At 43.7% G+C, this 17,839-nt stretch overlaps 2 protein-coding genes across 7 annotated transcripts; both read left to right on the forward strand.

Annotated features, from left to right (window-relative positions):
• Nucleotides 1-696: 696 nt before the first annotated feature.
• CCNB1IP1 (cyclin B1 interacting protein 1) lies at nt 697-5,853 on the forward strand. Of its 6 annotated transcripts, none has more exons than XM_079951673.1 (4): nt 697-815; nt 2,841-3,211; nt 3,992-4,322; nt 4,965-5,853. In XM_079951673.1, the coding sequence occupies exons 2-4, from the start codon at nt 2,915-2,917 to the stop codon at nt 5,156-5,158; spliced, it is 822 nt and encodes a 273-aa protein (XP_079807799.1). In that variant the 5' UTR covers nt 697-815; nt 2,841-2,914; the 3' UTR covers nt 5,159-5,853. The 6 variants fall into 6 exon arrangements, with proteins under 6 accessions (XP_079807799.1, XP_079807797.1, XP_079807798.1 ...); XM_079951671.1 differs by lacking the exon at nt 697-815 and adding an exon at nt 834-1,488; XM_079951672.1 differs by lacking the exon at nt 697-815 and adding an exon at nt 835-1,212.
• Nucleotides 5,854-6,414: 561 nt separating this feature from the next.
• Nucleotides 6,415-14,909, forward strand: TTC5 (tetratricopeptide repeat domain 5). Its single transcript, XM_079951597.1, has 10 exons — nt 6,415-7,442; nt 8,271-8,403; nt 8,788-8,999; nt 9,210-9,360; nt 9,469-9,560; nt 11,502-11,558; nt 11,837-11,983; nt 12,095-12,309; nt 13,085-13,232; nt 13,979-14,909. Exons 1-10 carry the CDS (start codon nt 7,323-7,325, stop codon nt 14,096-14,098), a joined length of 1,395 nt encoding a protein of 464 aa, XP_079807723.1. The 5' UTR covers nt 6,415-7,322; the 3' UTR covers nt 14,099-14,909.
• The last annotated feature ends 2,930 nt before the right edge of the window (nt 14,910-17,839 follow it).

Consider the following 17,839-nt stretch of genomic DNA (forward strand, 5'->3'; position numbering starts at 1 on the left):
CTTCTACTGTGTTACATAAAAATACATACTAGGCTCGGGAACAATTCTGATGGACTTTTAAAACTTGCACTGGTGATTTGTTTTTGTCTGACTAATAAAGTCCATTCCAGACAATGGTTTTTGTGCTTGAAGTTGCCTTAAATGGATTAAGTACTGCATGGGTGCGAGAGAGGCAATGACTTAAAACACTCTCCACTGCCTAGTTATTCTTAGTACTGTATATAAAGCAGAAATGGAGCAACCACACTAAGCTGGGATTCATAGGGCTGGGGAGCGTGCGTGAGGGCTCTGTGTGTGTGTGTGTGTGTGTGTGTGTGTGTGCGCGCGCGCGCAATCCAACCATTTTTTGGTTGTTTGCAGAACTCCGGCTTGCAACTTTTATAATTCACTGACTGGCACGTGAGGGGCATTTTAATTTTTGTGACGGGGACGTAGAGAGGTCCAGCTTAAAAACAAAAAACACAACAGTTCCGTGCTTAGCTCGCTTTTCTTTCCGCCAGCGATATGCCCCTGGCGCTTCGCATTCCTATCCACTTTTTCCCCCTCTCCCGCCCCTCGCCTTCTTTAGCGCCTCAGGGGAAGCGTTGGCAAAAAGAGGTGGAATTAAAAGTAGGTTTGAAGAGCAGCGCGAGCTCCGGCCGTTGGAGACGCGGGGTGGGGGGGGACCAATCAAGAGGCGGCGCGTGAGCATCCTTCTTCTTTTCCAACCTTGGCGTGCTACATATTTTCCCGCCTTTTCTTCGCTGCCTATTCCCCCTCCCCCATCTTTCTAACTTCCATTTGTAAATAACTGCCTCACAAGCCTGCGCACTCATGTCAGTAAAATACCTCGTTCGAAAGAGTTCAATATATTACGTCACAAAAGCATCAACTTCCTGGCTTTCTTTAACAGGGTTTTGTTTGTTTTTGCACCCCGCCCCCCCCCCCCCGCCAAAAATAGCTACTCGCTGAACTTTTATTGTTTACTCAGGAGAGCCACTTTTTGTTCACACCGTGACAACTGTGTGGGAGGCTGAAGTACATCTGGTTAATCTTATCTAGTCGATGGGCTTCCCAAAGGCATTTTCTGGTCGGCTGCTGTGAGAAAAAGGATGCTGGACTAGACGGGGCTGCTTGGTCTGATCCAGCAGGATTTTATGCTCCTTGAAGGGAAATTTAAAGTCTGTTAAATTTCTGGGACTTACCTCCCACTATAAGAAAAAAGAAGAATGGGTAGTGTTTTAGTACTGAACTGATGTGTTGCGAATAAAAAGTGGGCTTAATGTGTGTGTGTTTTTAAAGTATATAAATATTATAAAAAAATCCTCTGTGGATGGGCATGGGGTGTGGAGGGTGAAGAGCATCCTTTCCTTCAAAGAATTCTGGGCACTGTTATTTGTTGGAAAGTGCAACTGTAGGGAAAAGCGCAGTGCCTAGAATTCTTCAAGGAGAAGAACAATAGAATTGCAGAGTTGGAAGGGACAGTGTGCTTCAAATATGCTTTAAAACGTGAACTGGATGATTGGTCTCTTGGCTGTTTTGCACTCCTTGGGCTGCATCTACTCAGAGTAGGCCCACTGAAATTAATGGAACTTAGTATGTGTTGTATCCAGTGCTTTCCCACCTAGAACATTGGTGCCTGTATTTGTCATGAAGTTGTTACATTAAGTGTCACACTTTTTAACCCAAGAGGCTAAAAGGAAGTGCCGGTACTGCGTACCTTTGAGTAACCCAATGAAAAGAAAGCACGGGTTGTATTCAGCATTGTTGTTCTACTTGTGCAACAAAACTTCCATCTCCTCAGCAGCCCCCTGTGCACCCTTAAAGCCCGTTTCGGAGGATCTCTGGAGATTTTGGGGGTGCTTGAGTGGAAGGGGAAGTCCTATTGCATGAGTGGAACTCGACAGATACAACCTTTGATCCATTAGTTTCACTGAGATTATTCCAAGTCTGAATAACAGATACAACTCCTTTTGTGATTCCAACCCCCCCCCCCCCCCAATTGACAATATATTCCCCCTTTAGAACTCACTGACAGTAAAGAAAGTACTACGGATTGTTTTTTCGTATCGTATGTCAAAGTTGCAACATACTTAAAAGTCTTACTGCTTTCATTGTTGTAACAATCCTGTGAAACAGGACAAAATAAATGCCATGTTACAGATGGGGATCTTACTGAGGCAGAGAAAATGACTTGCCTAGCATCCTCCCTAAAGTCCATGACTTTAGTCTATAGACTTTAGTCTATAAACTTTAGTCTATAGACTTTAATACTATAAAAACGATCTCCTACAACCAAGTCTGGAAGACATGCTTCAGTACCCAGCACATAATTTATGGAATTTGCTGTCACATGATTTTTGTTTATTGATTTAGATGTGGCAATGGTCAATTGTTTAGATGAGCTTAGACACTGGACAAATTTATTGACTGTCAAAGGCCATGATAGCTGTGGGCAATATGCCACTGAATTCAGGTGGCTGGGGGTGAGCTACTGCATGAATTCAAAATGCAATAGTAAAGCCTGAGTCAATAAAAATGTCTTAATGTGGTGCTGAAAAAGGCACCAGACATCTTTTGAGGAGGCTATTCTGTAACTGAGGTGTCACCACTGAATAGATCCTGTCCTTGGAATCCATCCAACTCATTTCAATTAGGGGATCCAGGAGCAGGGCCTGAGAAGACTATCTTAAGGTTCAGGTAGACATATATTGTAATAGGAGGAGGCAATCTTTTAGGTAATCTGAATTGCAGATCTGCTAAATGAACATATAATGATCTTAAGTCCAGTTCTCCGCCAGGCAGCCATAGCCTATAAGCAATTTCAAAATCCTAGCATTAATACTTATTTCATTTTATAGGTGTGGTATGGTGAGTGCTACCTTTCCATCGCATAAAAAGTACTTGTAAAACTTTTGCACTGGCTCCATCAAACATGTCAGTCTGTGAGGATATGCTTCTTTGCAATTACCGCAAATGCCGAGTCAAACTTTCAGGCTACGCATGGGTCACAGCCTGCTCACATATTTTCTGTGACCAACATGGCAGTGGGGAATTTAGCCGCTCACCTGCAGTCTGCCCTGCTTGCACCAGTGCTCTTTCTGGTAAACTGGATATTGTTCGAACAGAACTCAGTCCTTCTGAGGAATACAAAGCCATGGTCCTATCTGGACTGCGACCAGAGATTATTCTGGACATCAGTTCCAGGGCTCTGGCTTTCTGGACATACCAGGTAAACACTCCTTGAACAGGTTTCCACCAATGGAATTTTAAGGTTTTGAAAATTTAGCTGTACTCTGTCTTTTCACTATCAATAGGAGATGCAGATTGGGGTGGATTTGTAACAGAAAAACCAGACATAAAATAGTTAAGAAACTACCTTTGGCTAATTAAACAATTTATGGCCTTTTAAACTCTATGTGTTGGGGGTTATTTCTTTTCTTTTCTTTTCTTTTCTTTTCTTTTCTTTTCTTTTCTTTTCTTTTCTTTTCTTGTTTTGCTTTGTTTTGTTACTATGTTATGCATGTTTGTGTTGTGTAAACCACCCTGTGATCCTTAGATGAAGGGAGGTATAGACATTAAATTTACTACTGCTACAGTCAAACCTTGGTCCCCGAACGCCTCCGTTTTGGAATGTTTTGGCTCCTGAACGCCTAAAACTCAGAAGTAACTGCTCCGGTTTTTGGAAGCCGAACGTGTTACGTGACTTCCATTTTGAGGTTTCTTATTTTATTGAGGCTTCCGCTTCAGTTTTCAGTTGTCTAACATTTCAGAAGTTGAACTGTCTTCCAAAATGGATTACGTTTGACAACTGAGATTTGACTGTACTACTACTCTAGCCTCCAATCTGCTCAACTTCTGCTAGAGATTTCAGCTGAAAGAGAAAGGAAGAAAAATAATGAGGAAGAATAAAAGAATCAAGGGAGGGGGGAATACATCAAGCACATATTGCTCAGCCCTGACATCACAGTGGCTCTTATGCTCCTGCTTACTCTATCTTCTATCCTTGCAGGTTCATCAGGAGCGCTTATACCAAGAATATACCTACAGCAAGGCAGAAGGTCACCTGAAGCAGATGGAGAAAGTCTACACCCAGCAACTCCAGAGCAAAGATGTGGAGCTGACTTCCATGAAGAGTGAGGTCTCCTCCCTAAAGAAAGTACTGGAAGAATACAAAAAGAAATTCACTGAGCTCTCAGAGAAACTCATGGAGCGCAATCGGCAGTACCAGAAACTGCAGGGCCTCTATGACAGCCTACGCTTGCGCAACATTGCTGTGGCCAACCAGGAGGCAGGCCAAGAGCCTCCTATGATGCCCCAGCCTGTGTTTGGTTTCTCTTTGGGTAAGGACAGGGGCCTTTCAGTTGGGTAGTTAAACTTGTACTAGCATACTCAGTGCAATTAACTTTTTCCCCACAAAGAGCAATATGAGAGAAACATAGGCATGATGGGGAAATCCTATGTATATTAGAAAAGTATAGTTTTGCCCCCAGACACATGGAGCCGCTTAGAGTGGCTGGGGCAACCCAGTCAGATGGGCAGCATATAAATAATAAATTATGATGACAATGGTGATGATGTTATCAACTCATTTCTTCTGTCTCTCCTAGCAAAGCAAATGGAACTTTGCCCAATTTTTGTGGTTAATTCTCTTGAGTGCCACACCTCACTGAATATGCCCTAATCATTTCCTTATCTACACTATACATTTAAAGCAGGATCTTGCCACTTTAAACTGCCATAGCCTCCTGCCTCAATTTCTGGGAATGGTAGTTTGTAAGGAGTCAAAAGGAGATCCCTAAATTTCCCTCACAGAGCTACAATTCCCAGAGAGGCTTAACAATCAATCCATCAGTCTACTCTGCTCTAGTAAAACTGTAGGCATATATTGAGTATTCTCTGTGTTAACATACTACTGTGGGTAATATTGGCTTACTTATAGATTAAATCCCCCTAATACAATATCTCTTGTTCACATGTTCTAGGTAATGCTGCCAGGTTCTCTGAGAATGCAACACCTATCCAGGGCTGGCGTGGTGATGGGGACTTCCATTTCAAACCCTTCTTTGCTGCCTCTCCACCACTGGGCCAGTCTGGCAACAGCTTCTTTACCTCTCCTGGCAATGGTTTGGAACAGCAAGCAGGAGGCAACAAGGCATATAAAATTAAGAGAATATAAATTGTAACTTATGTTGACAAGTTTAGGCCTTTTTGAATATCCAGGTTAGGCATGAAATGCTTGTTGGACTGAAATGCTCGTTGCAGACTTGAGGCTTTTAAAAGAACCCACAGGCCAGATCTCAGTGAAGTCTAATGTGCGTTAAATTTCCTGAAATCTCAGAAGTAGCAAATTTTAAAGGAAGAGAGCCTGCAGTGAGGACTAAAGGAGTAAATGCTCCAGTTAAAACCAATTCCTTTCTAAGCTTCTTTCTTTCTCTCAGCAGAGTGTTCCAGTTGTTGCTAATGGTTACTATAGCCACCCGCATCTCTAGATATTGTTGCATATATGCTGTAATTGTTCCATTACTCAGCAAGATTAATTCCTGCCCTGCAACATACGATTATGACTCTGGCTCTCACACAAATTATGATTCCTTAAAGTGAAATGTGAAAGCTTGCTTCACCATGTCATTTTTTTCTGGCACCAAGGCTGCAATCTTACATATACTTACCTGGTAATAAGGTCTATTGAACTCTGTGGTATCTGGGTACAGATGTACAGGATTACAGCCTAATTGTTTAATTACTATATTGTTGCAACTAATGTGTTATGTGATCTTTCCTCCCGATTATTGCTTTGAACTGCCACATTTGTGTTGTAATGTAATGGTACTTTTTTCTCCAATTACGTGCATAAACATGTTTGCAAGCCTGTGTTTAATTTGTTCACTGCTTATTGAAACAGGTGGGGTTGAGGTTTTTTTGTGGGGTGGGGAGGAAAAATCTAATATGCCTGGTGTGTTTGCCTCTGATTAGTGTGCACACACTTTTTGTTGGTACTTACCACTATGAGCAGTTTTTGCTGTTAGAGCTTAGGGTTGTAGCCAATGCTAGTCCTACTTAGAGTAGAATAGACATGACTAACAGGTTCATTAATTCAAATGGATGTACTCTGAGTAGGACTAGCATTGGATACAACCTAAGTTCTAATAGCTTTTTAAAGTTACAGATAGGTAGCCGTGTTGGTCTGCCATAGTCAAAATAAAAAAATTCCTTCCAGTAGCACCTTAAAGACCAACTAAGTTAGTTCTAGGTATGAGCTTTCGTGTGCATGCACACTTCTTCAGATACTTCTTCGTATCTGAAGAAGTGTGCATGCACACGAAAGCTCATACCTAGAACTAACTTAGTTGGTCTTTAAGGTGCTACTGGAAGGAATTTTTTTATTTTAGCTTTTTAAATTTAGTCATTTTAAAACATGCTTCCTCAACCTCGGCCCTCCAGATGTTTTGAAACTGCAATTTCCATCATCCCTGACTACTGGTCTTGCCTAGCTAGGGATCAAGGGAGTTGTAGGTCAAAAACATCTGGAGGGCCGAGGTTAAGGAAGCCTGTTTTAAAATTTTAGGCATTTACTAGACTTCAGATGAGTTTGTATTGTTCTGCAAATCAGATAATTGGATCCTTCCAGCCCCTTTGATTCTATGCATTTTACCTGCATTAATCACCATTTGATTTTGTATTCACACTTCTGATGTCACCCTCACCATATATAGAATGGAGTGATTAAGATGCATAAAGGGTAACTAGTCTGTATTACCATAATTACAAACATCCATTTCTTGGGAAAGAAAGCAGAGGAGGAATACAAAATAAAAATAAAATTTCACTGAGCACCCAGACACAACCTGTTTCATGATTTTTGCACAAAACTATTGAAGTTAATGGGTTTAAGCATCCCTACCTATGCAAAGGATTGGATTCTGTCTTGCTAGTGAAAACATTTTAATATGAAATGTAAATACAGCATGTAATTTCATGGCATTTGTATCGCAGAAACCTGTGAGCAATTCACATAAGATACAGCTGAAAATACACAAGGAAAAATATGACAGGCTTCCTTTTGAATAGCTGCAGCTTCGTCTTTCAGAAACAGTGTCTCAGAGCACGTACAGAATATTTTCCATTGGGCAGGGAACAAGCTGTTTGTATTTTATTTTAACGAATATAAGGAACGGCTGTTATCTTTTTAATGAAACAGCATAAGAAAAGAAGGTACATCTCTGTCACGCAGGTGTAATGCAAAACATTTATTTAAACACGGCCAGGATGATTCCTACTGCTTCCGGAAGAATGGTCGATTCCTCTCTTTGTGGCTTGCAGTTTGGCCTCCAGTCCTTTAGATGTCTCTGCAGGAGCCTCCGCGGTTGCAAGCAAAGAGAATAACAGGAAACGGAGGAGAGTCTCGAGCGATCATGGCTGAGGAAGAAGAGGAAAACCCCCAAGCTCGGCAAGGTTTGCAGGTAGGGCGAGCAAAACATCTCGCCGTGTCATAAGCCTACCGTTTTTCTTCTTCCTCTGACCTCTGCTAAAGTCAATATATTATCCGAACAGTTTCCTCCCGAGTTGGCAAAACATGGAAGCAGCAGCCAGGAGTTCCATCCTGCTCCGTGCAGGTGTTTTAACTGTGTCAGGACCCACCCGGATCTCATTTTACTGGGAATATGCTGCCGAATATGCTTCTCCAGCAGGAATCACCCCCCCCCCATTACAATACTTCAAGCGATGAGGGAGGAGATGTAGCGAGAGGGGGATTGGAGGAATGTGGATGTGGAAACCATGCAGAGAAGGGGGTGCAACCTGCCCCTTCTTTTGCCTGCATAGGATTCTGCCCGTTCTTCTTTGTACTTCGGTTTTGCTCGCCTCTCAAGCCACTGAGGACCAGGACTCGTAGTACGTTGGCGGGGGGGGGGCATCTAGTCCAATTCCCTGAGGGTCATTTATTTCAACCCCTTTTCTTATCACTTTCAGAGCTTAGTTATTGAAATCAAGGGTGTGGAGTGCTCAGCCATGTCTTTAAAAGTTGGGGTTTTTTTTTTGGCTCGTGCCTGAGCAACTCTAGACTGCTGGAACCTGGAAACGAACGATATTGAATGGAAAACTAAAGACACCTCATTTTGCACAAATTTCCCATACATGCTTCCTTTGGCATCCGTTAACCACCATCAAATGTCAAGGTAGCGATAGACAAGTGTGTGTTTAGCTTCTGTTTTCGGTGCATTTTGTGTATCAGCAAGACGTTGTTGCTCTGGTTTGATGGTAACGTTCCCTGTTTGGCGATTTCCTGATAGGAACTGGTTGACCAGCTATATCATTTCCGAGACCATTATTTTGAGAGCCACAAGGTGGAAGATGCTGCGAAAAAGCAGCAGGATGTACAGGAAGAGATGGAGAAGACTCTTCAGAAAATGGAAGCATTAGAAGGTAAATCTCAACAGAACCAGCATTCTCCTTTCTCCAACTTGTATACCATCCCTCCTCCTCCTTCCTCATATGCTGTGAGGCTCTGCAGGTGTCCTTTTTATTGTGCATTCCTGATTATTTGTGCTCCTGGTGGCATTAGGGTGGTTATGTATGATCATGTTTAGGGAAGTTTGTAATGTTTGATATCTTGCCATGTTTTTAATATTCTACTGTGAGCCGTCCAGAATGGCTGGGGAAATCCAGCCAGATGGGCGGGGTACAAATAATAAAATTATTATTATTATTTCTTTTGGATGAGCTTGGTGACTGAATTTCTAGCACAGTGTGGATTTCATGGACTTGCAGTTCACTTACAGCATCTCTCTTTCTCCCATCCTCTGCTAGGCCTGTCTAAGGGTCGAGCTCACACACTGATGCTGAAGGGGAAAGCCTTGAATGTGTCCCCAGATTATAATGCCCAGGCTGAAGAGCTGCTCTCCAAAGCTGTCAAGCTGGACCCAGAACTGGTAGAAGCCTGGAATCAGTTAGGGGAAGTTTACTGGAAAAAGGGTGATGTCTCTGCTGCCCACACCTGCTTCTCTGGAGCGCTTAGCCATGTAAGTCCCCCCTCAGTCCTCCCTTGGGCAGGCGGTGATTCTAGTTTGGAGAGCTGCTTGGCAGCTTCAAGCCAGGACTATTAAGCCAAAGGACATACCTCAAGGAATACTTCGGGGAAGTGAGAGTCATATTTTGCATTTCACTAGGTAGGATTTGAATTCTTGCTAATTGCAGAAGCCTTGTCTTTCTCCTGCCCCTTTTCTCTTCAGTGCAAGAACAAGGCCTCTCTGCAGAATCTCTCTATGGTGCTGAGGCAGCTGCGCACAAACTCTGCTGATGAGCATGCACACAATGTGATGGACAGCGTGCGGCAGGCCAAGCTGGCGGTGCAGATGGATGTGCGCGATGGCCGCTCCTGGTGTGAGTCTGTCATGCACCCCTTTTCAGGTGGTCCTGAGGTGGGATGGGATAGAGCAAGGAAGGGAACCGGCTGTGCAACCTGCTAATTATGCTCTCTGTATTCCACAGATGTTCTGGGCAATGCCTACCTCTCCTTGTTCTTCAATTCAGGGCAGAACCCCAAGATCTCCCAGCAGGCGCTGAGTGCCTATGCCCAAGCAGTAGGTGCTGGAGGGGACTCTAGAGGAAGCCTGTGGTATGGTGGGGAGGAGGGGGCTGGGGGCCCAGGCTAAGCCTCTTCCGGAGATTCTACATTGCCAGGAGCTGAGGTGGAAATGGCTAGTTCTAGGTAGCAGTTTAGAGGGCTGGTAATGGATGCAGGGAGACCCAGTTTCAATTTCCTTTCTTGCCTGCAAAGCTTACTGGGTTACCTGAGCAAGTTGCACTCTGAAGGGGTGGAACAGGCTAAGTCACTTCTGACTGCATGCAGGGAGATCACATTTTCTAATGTTCTTCTAAGTAAAACCACACAAATAAAATAAATGGCAAACCCTCTCTCCAAGTGAGAAACTTGCACAGCTGGAGCTATAATCTTGGCTGTAATCTTTTCATGGAATGCTAGTTATGTAACTGTTTTAATTTATTTTTTAGATTGATACCCACTTTTCTTCCTAGAAGCTCAAGGCAGTATATATGGTTCTCTTTCCCACACCCACCCAACTTCCCATTTTATCCTCACAACAGTCATGTGAAGTAGGTTAGATAGTTTCTGGCCCAAAGTCACCCAGAGAACTTCATGGCTGAGTGGGGATATGAACCTTGGTCTCCTCCGTCCTAGTGCAACACTCTAACCACTACAGCATACTGTCTGTCTACACAGGCAAGGATACTTAAAGGGCACCTCCTGTCTGCAGGTTGAGGTGGCATTTTGGCATTCTGCCACTTCCTTTTGCTGCATATACACGCCTAACCTCAATCTAGTCTACCTAACCAACTTGCTGTAAGGCAAAAATGAGATACACATGTTGTTTTTAAAGGTCCCTCCTGTTTCATAAATTGCTTTGATATTTCTAATGTAAAACAAATTAATTCATTTTGCAAAATAAAATAAAGATGTTGCAATCTTCACTAGCATAAGTTTGCCATGCTCTTGGGAAGTTCTCATACCCAGGATGATGAGGATATTCACCTCCTGTTATTTTTTAGCATCTGACAAAAGACGTTATTTGGAAATAAGAGCCCAAAGGCTGGGTCATACCAAAGGCCTGTTGAGTTCAGCATTTTGTTCTCATTGTGGCCAGTTATGCCCACGGAAAGCTCACAAGCAGGGCATGAGTGCAATTGTGGTCGTGATCCCTAGCACCTGATATTCTGACATCAGCCTCTGAATCGTAATATATAACCATCATGACTAGTACCCCCTGAGATCTGTATTCTCCGTGAATTCTTCTAATCCTGTTTTAAAGCTAAATATTATAATAGTGAGTATCAAAGTTTAACCTTGCAGTCTGTGAAGTTCTTTTGTCTGTCCTGAATCTGCTAATATTCCTCATCACTGGGTAACCCTGGGTTCTAGTACTGTGTGTGTGAGAGAGAAAAACCTCTGTGCACATTCAGATCATGGTGCATAATTTTGTGCTCCTCTGCTTTGAATAGGATAGAGGCAGACAGTAGTTGGTGTAGAAGAATGCCTGGTTTTCTAAATCGTGACTTTGTGGCATATCTGTAAAGTGGTTCTTGCTCAGCTCAGCTGCTGTCCCCAGCCAGACCCACCAACATAGTGGAAAAGTGCAAGAGATCAAAATGAAGGCAAAAGTTGCCCAATAGGGATAGTTAGAGGCAGCCTAGGAAAAAAGTTTGGTACTCATGCAATAACTTTCCAGAGTGATCCTGTGAGCATATAAATGCCTGGAACAACACATATCAGGATTGGTTACTTATGTAACTGTTCTGTGGATTTTGTGAGCTGGACCGATTAAGGGGAAAGAAAATGAGGTAGCTAAAGGTGTGCTATAGATGGTGGGTGGATGGGGATTTTGGGCTGCAGCTGGTAAAAGCAAAAATGACTGTGGTGGAAAGTGCTTGGGGAGCAGGAGGAGTGTGTCCTCACAGAGGAAGTGATGGTGGATGTTCATGCATTTCTCTTGGTCTTCTTTCTGTAGGAGAAGGTGGACCCCACGGCATCTTGTAATCCAGATCTACATCTTAATCGAGCCACGGTGAGGGTCATGGGGCAAGATAGGTTTGGCTGGCTTGTGCTTGACCTATCGCGGAGAACTCTGAAAAGTGTGGGACGGGTTAGAGGATGGGGGGCTGGCAATTCCAAGTGAAATACATCTTAAGGCTACCATCTAAGCAGTCATCAAGGGGTCGATTTTCAATCTCTGCCCCTGTTCTGACTTAATTGATCTGTGCCTGCAGTTTCCTATTTCCATAGTAGTGTATGTTCCACGTGACCCTAGCTTATCACCTTCTGCTCTGTTGTTTTTGGGGGCAGCTATATAAGTATGAAGAAAACTACATGGAAGCTCTGGAGGGCTTTGCACAGGCAGCAGCCCTTGATCCAGCTTGCCCGGAACCACGCCAACGGGAGCAGCAACTTGTAGATTTCCTGGAGCGGCTAACCAGCCTCCTTGAAAACAAGGTATTATTAACGGCAACAAGACTTGGTGTCCTTTCACTGCCTGACCCATGCAAACGTAGCATCGTCCAACAATGCAAAGGTGACTCACCGTGCTGCTTTTCTCCCTTGCAGGGAAAAGTGAAAGGCAAGAAGCTGCAGAGCATGCTGGGAAGCCTGCGTACCTCCCAGCTGGGCCCGTGTGGGGATGGGCGCTACCAAGGGCCCTCGGGTCAGAAGGTGCAACTGGAACAGCGCCCCCTGGGCACCTTGAGGTCTGGCGTTAACTCTGGTGTTGTGGTGCTGGGGAAGGTGCTGTTCAGTCTGACCACAGAGGAAAAGGTGCCCTTGTGAGTTTCTGCCAAAATCCTGCCTTGGAATCTTTTCCTATCCCCCCCCCCCCGGACTATATCCACCTTTTCCTTCCTGCTTAGCTTTATCCCGCTCTCTTCATAGTTTGTTAGGGCTTATATTCTTCCCTAGGAAGATAGGTTTGGGATAGGTTTCAATAATTATTTAAAAGTAGCAAAAAGCTGTGGAAGCTTATCCCACAAATGCACATCATTATGGAGGCCACCAGACGCTTGCTTAAACAGAAGTAAATACCTTAATCTTGATTCTGAAATGTGTTCAGCTTGATGTATTGTTGGTTCTTTAGAGCAGGGGTGGAAAACCTTTTGGCTCTATGAGCCAGATCCTTATCAGGATTGGCCTTGCTGGCCAAATTCACTCACCCACCTGCCAACTCAGCTGACATCACAACTGATGTTGGCTTATGAGTGGTAGCCATGTTTTGGGGAAAACGACCACACAAGCTGAGATTGGCTCACTGGCTGGAGGTTGTCCATCCTTGCTGTAGAGGAAGGCAGTTCTAATAAGGAGAAACTACCTTTGATGGGATAACAGGGAACTCTCTGTTGATCTTAGGGACTTTGACACCTACAAGATGATTAGTCTGTCCTTGAGCTTTATCAACCATGACCATCTCCTTGGGCTCCACTGCGTGGGCCAAGTATCCATCTTGCTCATCTCTTGATCTTTCCACTTGCCTGTCTACCCATCCAGCAACCTGACTAATGCTTCTTTTTAAACATATTTTGTTCTTTCCTCTCTTTACTCAAACAGCACTTTTGGCCTGACTGACTCCACCGAGGGCCCCTGTTTTGCTGTCACTGTGTACAACATGGCGCAAAGCTGGGGGGTTTTGATTGGGGACTCGGTGGCCATCCCTGAGCCTCACCTTCGGCATCATCACATCCAGCACCAAGGCAAGGTGAGTTGCGCCTGTGCTCTTTCTTTGGCCCTTTCGAATTCTATTATGTACCTGTTTCCATGTTGCTCGTGATGCAACCAGAGCCTCCAAAGAGGTAGTTGGAAGAGACAGCACAGAATTACTTGAATGCACAAGTGGTGGAAACAGTTTAAAGCAGAGGCAACAATTCAAGGCTTACTGGCGTCATCTTGTCTGTCTTGGCACCCCCTTGTTCTTATGTATTTTTCCCCACCCATTCCCAGATCAGTCATTCTGGGAGAAAGATTCCAAGTGGAGAGGAAGCCTCTATGTCTTTTTAAAAATGGCACTTTAAAAACTTCGTTTCAGTTGGAAGTTATGTAAATCTGGGTGGGTGGGTGTTTTCAGATAACTGGCTTATTTGAGCATTTGTCCTGATTTGCCTGTAGAGGAGATTAGACAGTGCCAGCTATTTCATGCGTAGTTCATTTTGATTTGTTTTCAGGAAAGCTAGACATTACACCTAAGCAAGTGTTAACACTGTCCCAGTGCATTTTTCCTGTCACTTTCCTTGTCGCAAAATGTCAGGTCTTTTGGAGACATTGGTTTTGTTGTGCAAGGTTCTCTTCATCAGCTGTGATTATGCTGCCTGAACTTGCCAATATGTGAGCAAAACTTGCCTGAAAATAGTCCCTGTTACAGTCGGCAAGGTTTGGAGGGAGGGAGGGAGGCCTTAAGATTGACTCCTTCCTCCGCACTGTAACCTTCTCTCCATTCCTCTTTTTCAGAGTTTTACTTTTTCTAGCATCCGGGTGGAGACGCCTCTCCTGCTAGTGGTGAATGGCAAAGTGCAAGGATCCCAGAGCCAGGCTGCAGCCACCATTGCGTATCAGGCACAAAGTGAATGAAGTGAGGGGGCAGGAGGAGGAGATGGCAAGTGGGGGGGACTGCTCTCCTGCCTGGTGGTGCTTGGCCTTCAGGCAGAACCTGCTACCTCTCAGAGGATCTAGAAAATCAAAGGCCTGGGGCAGGGTTAGCCAAGGCGGTGTCATCCAGCTGTTGCTGAATGACAGCTCCCATCATTTCTCCTCCTTGGCTATGATAGCCGGGGCTGATGGGAGTTGTTGTCCAACAACATCTGGAGGACACTACCTTGGCTATCTAGGGCCCAGCAAGGTTGGATTTGTTTTTATCATACATTCAAAGACACTAGGTTGAAGGAGTGAGAGACAAGAGAGGGAACTGCAGGGCTCCAGGGTTAAGCCCTAGTTTTGCTCCCTCTAGTTCTACTTCTCTATGCATCAGCCTAGCCTCGATCCTCTGCAGTAATAAGAATTAGCCTTCATGAGTGAGTCTGAAAAATCAGCAGGGCTGCTCAGCTCACTCCCATGTCTTTCCCTAGACTCTTCCCACTTTTCCAACACCAGGCCTGCCCCATCTCTACTGTTAGGGAGGGCGACCCTGTTGCCCGTTTCTTACCTTAACTTCCATTTCACTTGAGTTTGGGCATTTGAGCTTGTTTGGCTCTTCTGTCTTTCGTAGATCCCAGTTGGCTGAGCACTAGCCCCCATTGTCTTTTATTGTGTGTGTATATATATATACAGGAGATAATAACATCCGTATTTATTTGGCAATGTTTTGAGTTCGACTTTGTAATTTTTATACATATTCTGCTTTCTGTTCCCTACTTTAACCAATAAAAACCTGCATTCTTTGCTTTTTGGGCAATGTGTTTGGTTCCCATAACAAAGATTAAAAAAGATTTCAATTAGCAAGGCTCAAAGCAGGGTAAAGCACATGATCCAGTTTTATCCTCATAGCAGCCCTGCATGGTGGTTGTTACTTTATTTTTTGAGTTCTACCCACCTGACTAGGTTGACTCAGCCCACTCTGGGTGGCTTCCAACAGAATATACAAAAACAACAGAATACCACACATTAAAAGCGTTTCAATATAGGGCTGCCTTCAGATTTAATTTAACAGAAGGTTGTATACTTGTCTAGAGAAGGTTGTATGCTTGTTTATCTTCTTGACATCTGATGGGAGGGCATTCCACAGGGTGGGCACCACTACCGAGAAGGCCCTTCCTGTTTCCATGTAGCTTCACTTCTCACAATGAGGGAACCGCAAGAAGGACCCCAGAGCTAGACCTCAGTCTCTGGGCTGGATGATGGGGGTAGAGAAGCTCCTTCAGGTTCACAGTCTAGGGTAGACTGAGAGACACCACGGCTGAGCAGTGACAACTTGCCTCATGGGAGTATGGCCAGCTTTCCTTGCTATAGAAGAAGGATGGGTAAAAGTTGCCTTGCTGATCCACCTTTCCTGGAAGGAGTGCCATTTAGTCCCTGATGGACCTACCAAATTTTGATTGAGGAATAGTTCAAAGGTTTGCCCACATGTCCATTCTGAAGGGAAAGAAGGGTTGTAAGAATTGGGGAGATTGCCACAAGAGATCAGGGCCCTGCTGGATTTGACATCCTGCAGGGCCTGCAAGACGGCGTTGTTCCACCAGGCCTTTGGTCAGGGCTCAGCCTGACTCCCCTTCTCTTTTTGTATAAGAACTAGTATGAAAGAGGCCTCCCATCATTCTCACAGGCTCATATAAGAACAGCGTAAACAGTTGGGCCTGGTGAGCGTTTACTGTTCCCATCCCTAATCCTGTGGAAAGCCATCTAATTAGATTTTAATTTGATCCTGACTTGCTTTTAGGAGGTAATTTAATTAATGTTCAATTTTATACCAATGTTATATATTGGATGTTAGCTGCCCTGAGCCTGGTTTTGGCTGGGGAGGACAGGATACAAATAAAAGATGATGATGATGAAATGTTAACATCTTTCTCTTTGACTCATGTAACATAGAAAATCAAGCAGTGTTAACATGTGCCCTGTGCACAGGTACGTATTTACGATGGGCTCCTTATGTAGGAAGCCCTAACATGGCGACAGCTTTATTGTGGTGGGTGATCTCAATGGAGGTAAAATGCACTTCAGCCCTTGAACAGCTGTGTGGAGAATTGAGTAGTCCTAGAGTACAGATGTTGACCTTCCTTGTTATAAAAAACAAACGGGTTGGAGAGCATTGCTGAAGGAACACTCTTATAGTCTATCACCTGCACTAATCCCATAATTACCACAGTCCAGCATGTAGACTTCGGAGTTTCACTACAGGCTTACATGATTGGGTGTGGCTTGCAAAACTGAGTATGTCTATGAGACTTAAAAAATACCTGCAGATATTTTGCATGTTACTAATGCTCAAGTTTTCTCCCGTATCCCCCATCCTTTATGTTCTATCGCCCCCTAGTGTCTGCACAAAGTTTTATTTTAAAAATGTGCCTCAATTTAACAGAAATTATATAGGGAGAACATTTTTAACCCATTACACTAAGGTCCAAACTACACTTTTTAAAGCCTTTAAAAACAGTTGGGGAGAGAAGAAGATTTGAATTGGGCATATGATGGCTGGTGGAGGAGAGGTTTAACTCCCCCCCCCCCATGCCATTTCACTAGTGAAAATCATCCCTCTAAATACTAGCTTGCCTCCCCATGCAGAACAAAACTGATGCATAGAGGATAAATTTAGCTTCTATCACCTGTTCTCTGCTGGGAAAAGTGACTGATATTTTCCTCAATTTCAAAGAGTTCCTTTGAGCAGAACTCACCCCACCAATCCCCTCTCTTCAACTGACGACAGAGCAAGGTGACTTTTCTGTGACCTATTGAGTGGGTGAACTGCATCTCGACTCCTCTATTAAAATCATTCTACTTTGGCACCACTAAATGTTGCAGTTACAGATCATCTTTTAAATTGGCTCCCGCAGGGTAGCCCAACAAAGCTTGCCAGAAAAGTTCATATCCAGGCACCAGTTAATTAGGCCAATATAGTTTTTCTTCCTTGATCTAACTGACGGAAGCTTCTGGAGCTGAATCCTCCTGAGGAAATGGCCGTCTAAACTGGGAATTGGAGTGATGTGTGCAGTTGCTGCTTAGAAGAATGTGAGGAAAAGGGTAGATTCAAGCCAATACGTTTGGTCCTTATCCTTGTTACTTCTGGGATGAGTACAGAGTGTGATGGCCTGAGGGAAAAGATACCTCAGCACTGCAGTGAACTGAAATAAGTGCTTGGGACAGATAGTGAATTATTGCTGGCAATTTTTGTGGTCTTTTTTTGTTTTCTTTAGGAGAAAGTGCTCTACAACTCATCTCTTTACGTACATTAGGCCAGGAGATACGGACCTGCTCAAACCTCTGAATGAGTTTAATGTAAAGAAAATAAGCTTTTATTGTACTAACCAAAGGCCATAACAAAACTGTACAAACACTTAACAAAGGAATACATGTGTAAACTACCCAAACTGTATAGAAATTATTTTTGTATGTGACTACAGCGCCAAGAATGTTATTTGCCCCAAAAAGGAAAGAAGAAGAAGTCCCAACAAAAGAAGAATGGAATACACAGAAATGGCAAAATTTACCAGAAAAATAAGAAATCAAAATAACAAACTTTTTAATAAAAGAATGGAAATTGTTTATGGAATATTTACAAACAAATTACAAACAGATAAGAACATTGGCGGGATTGCTGTAATAACCTGCAGTTTTTTAAGAGTATATATTTAAGGTAGATGAATAAATGAGCAATTTTGG

The sequence above is a fragment of the Podarcis cretensis genome (assembly GCF_951804945.1).
Source record: "Podarcis cretensis genome assembly, chromosome: 13".
NCBI classification, from domain to species: Eukaryota; Metazoa; Chordata; class Lepidosauria; order Squamata; family Lacertidae; genus Podarcis; species Podarcis cretensis.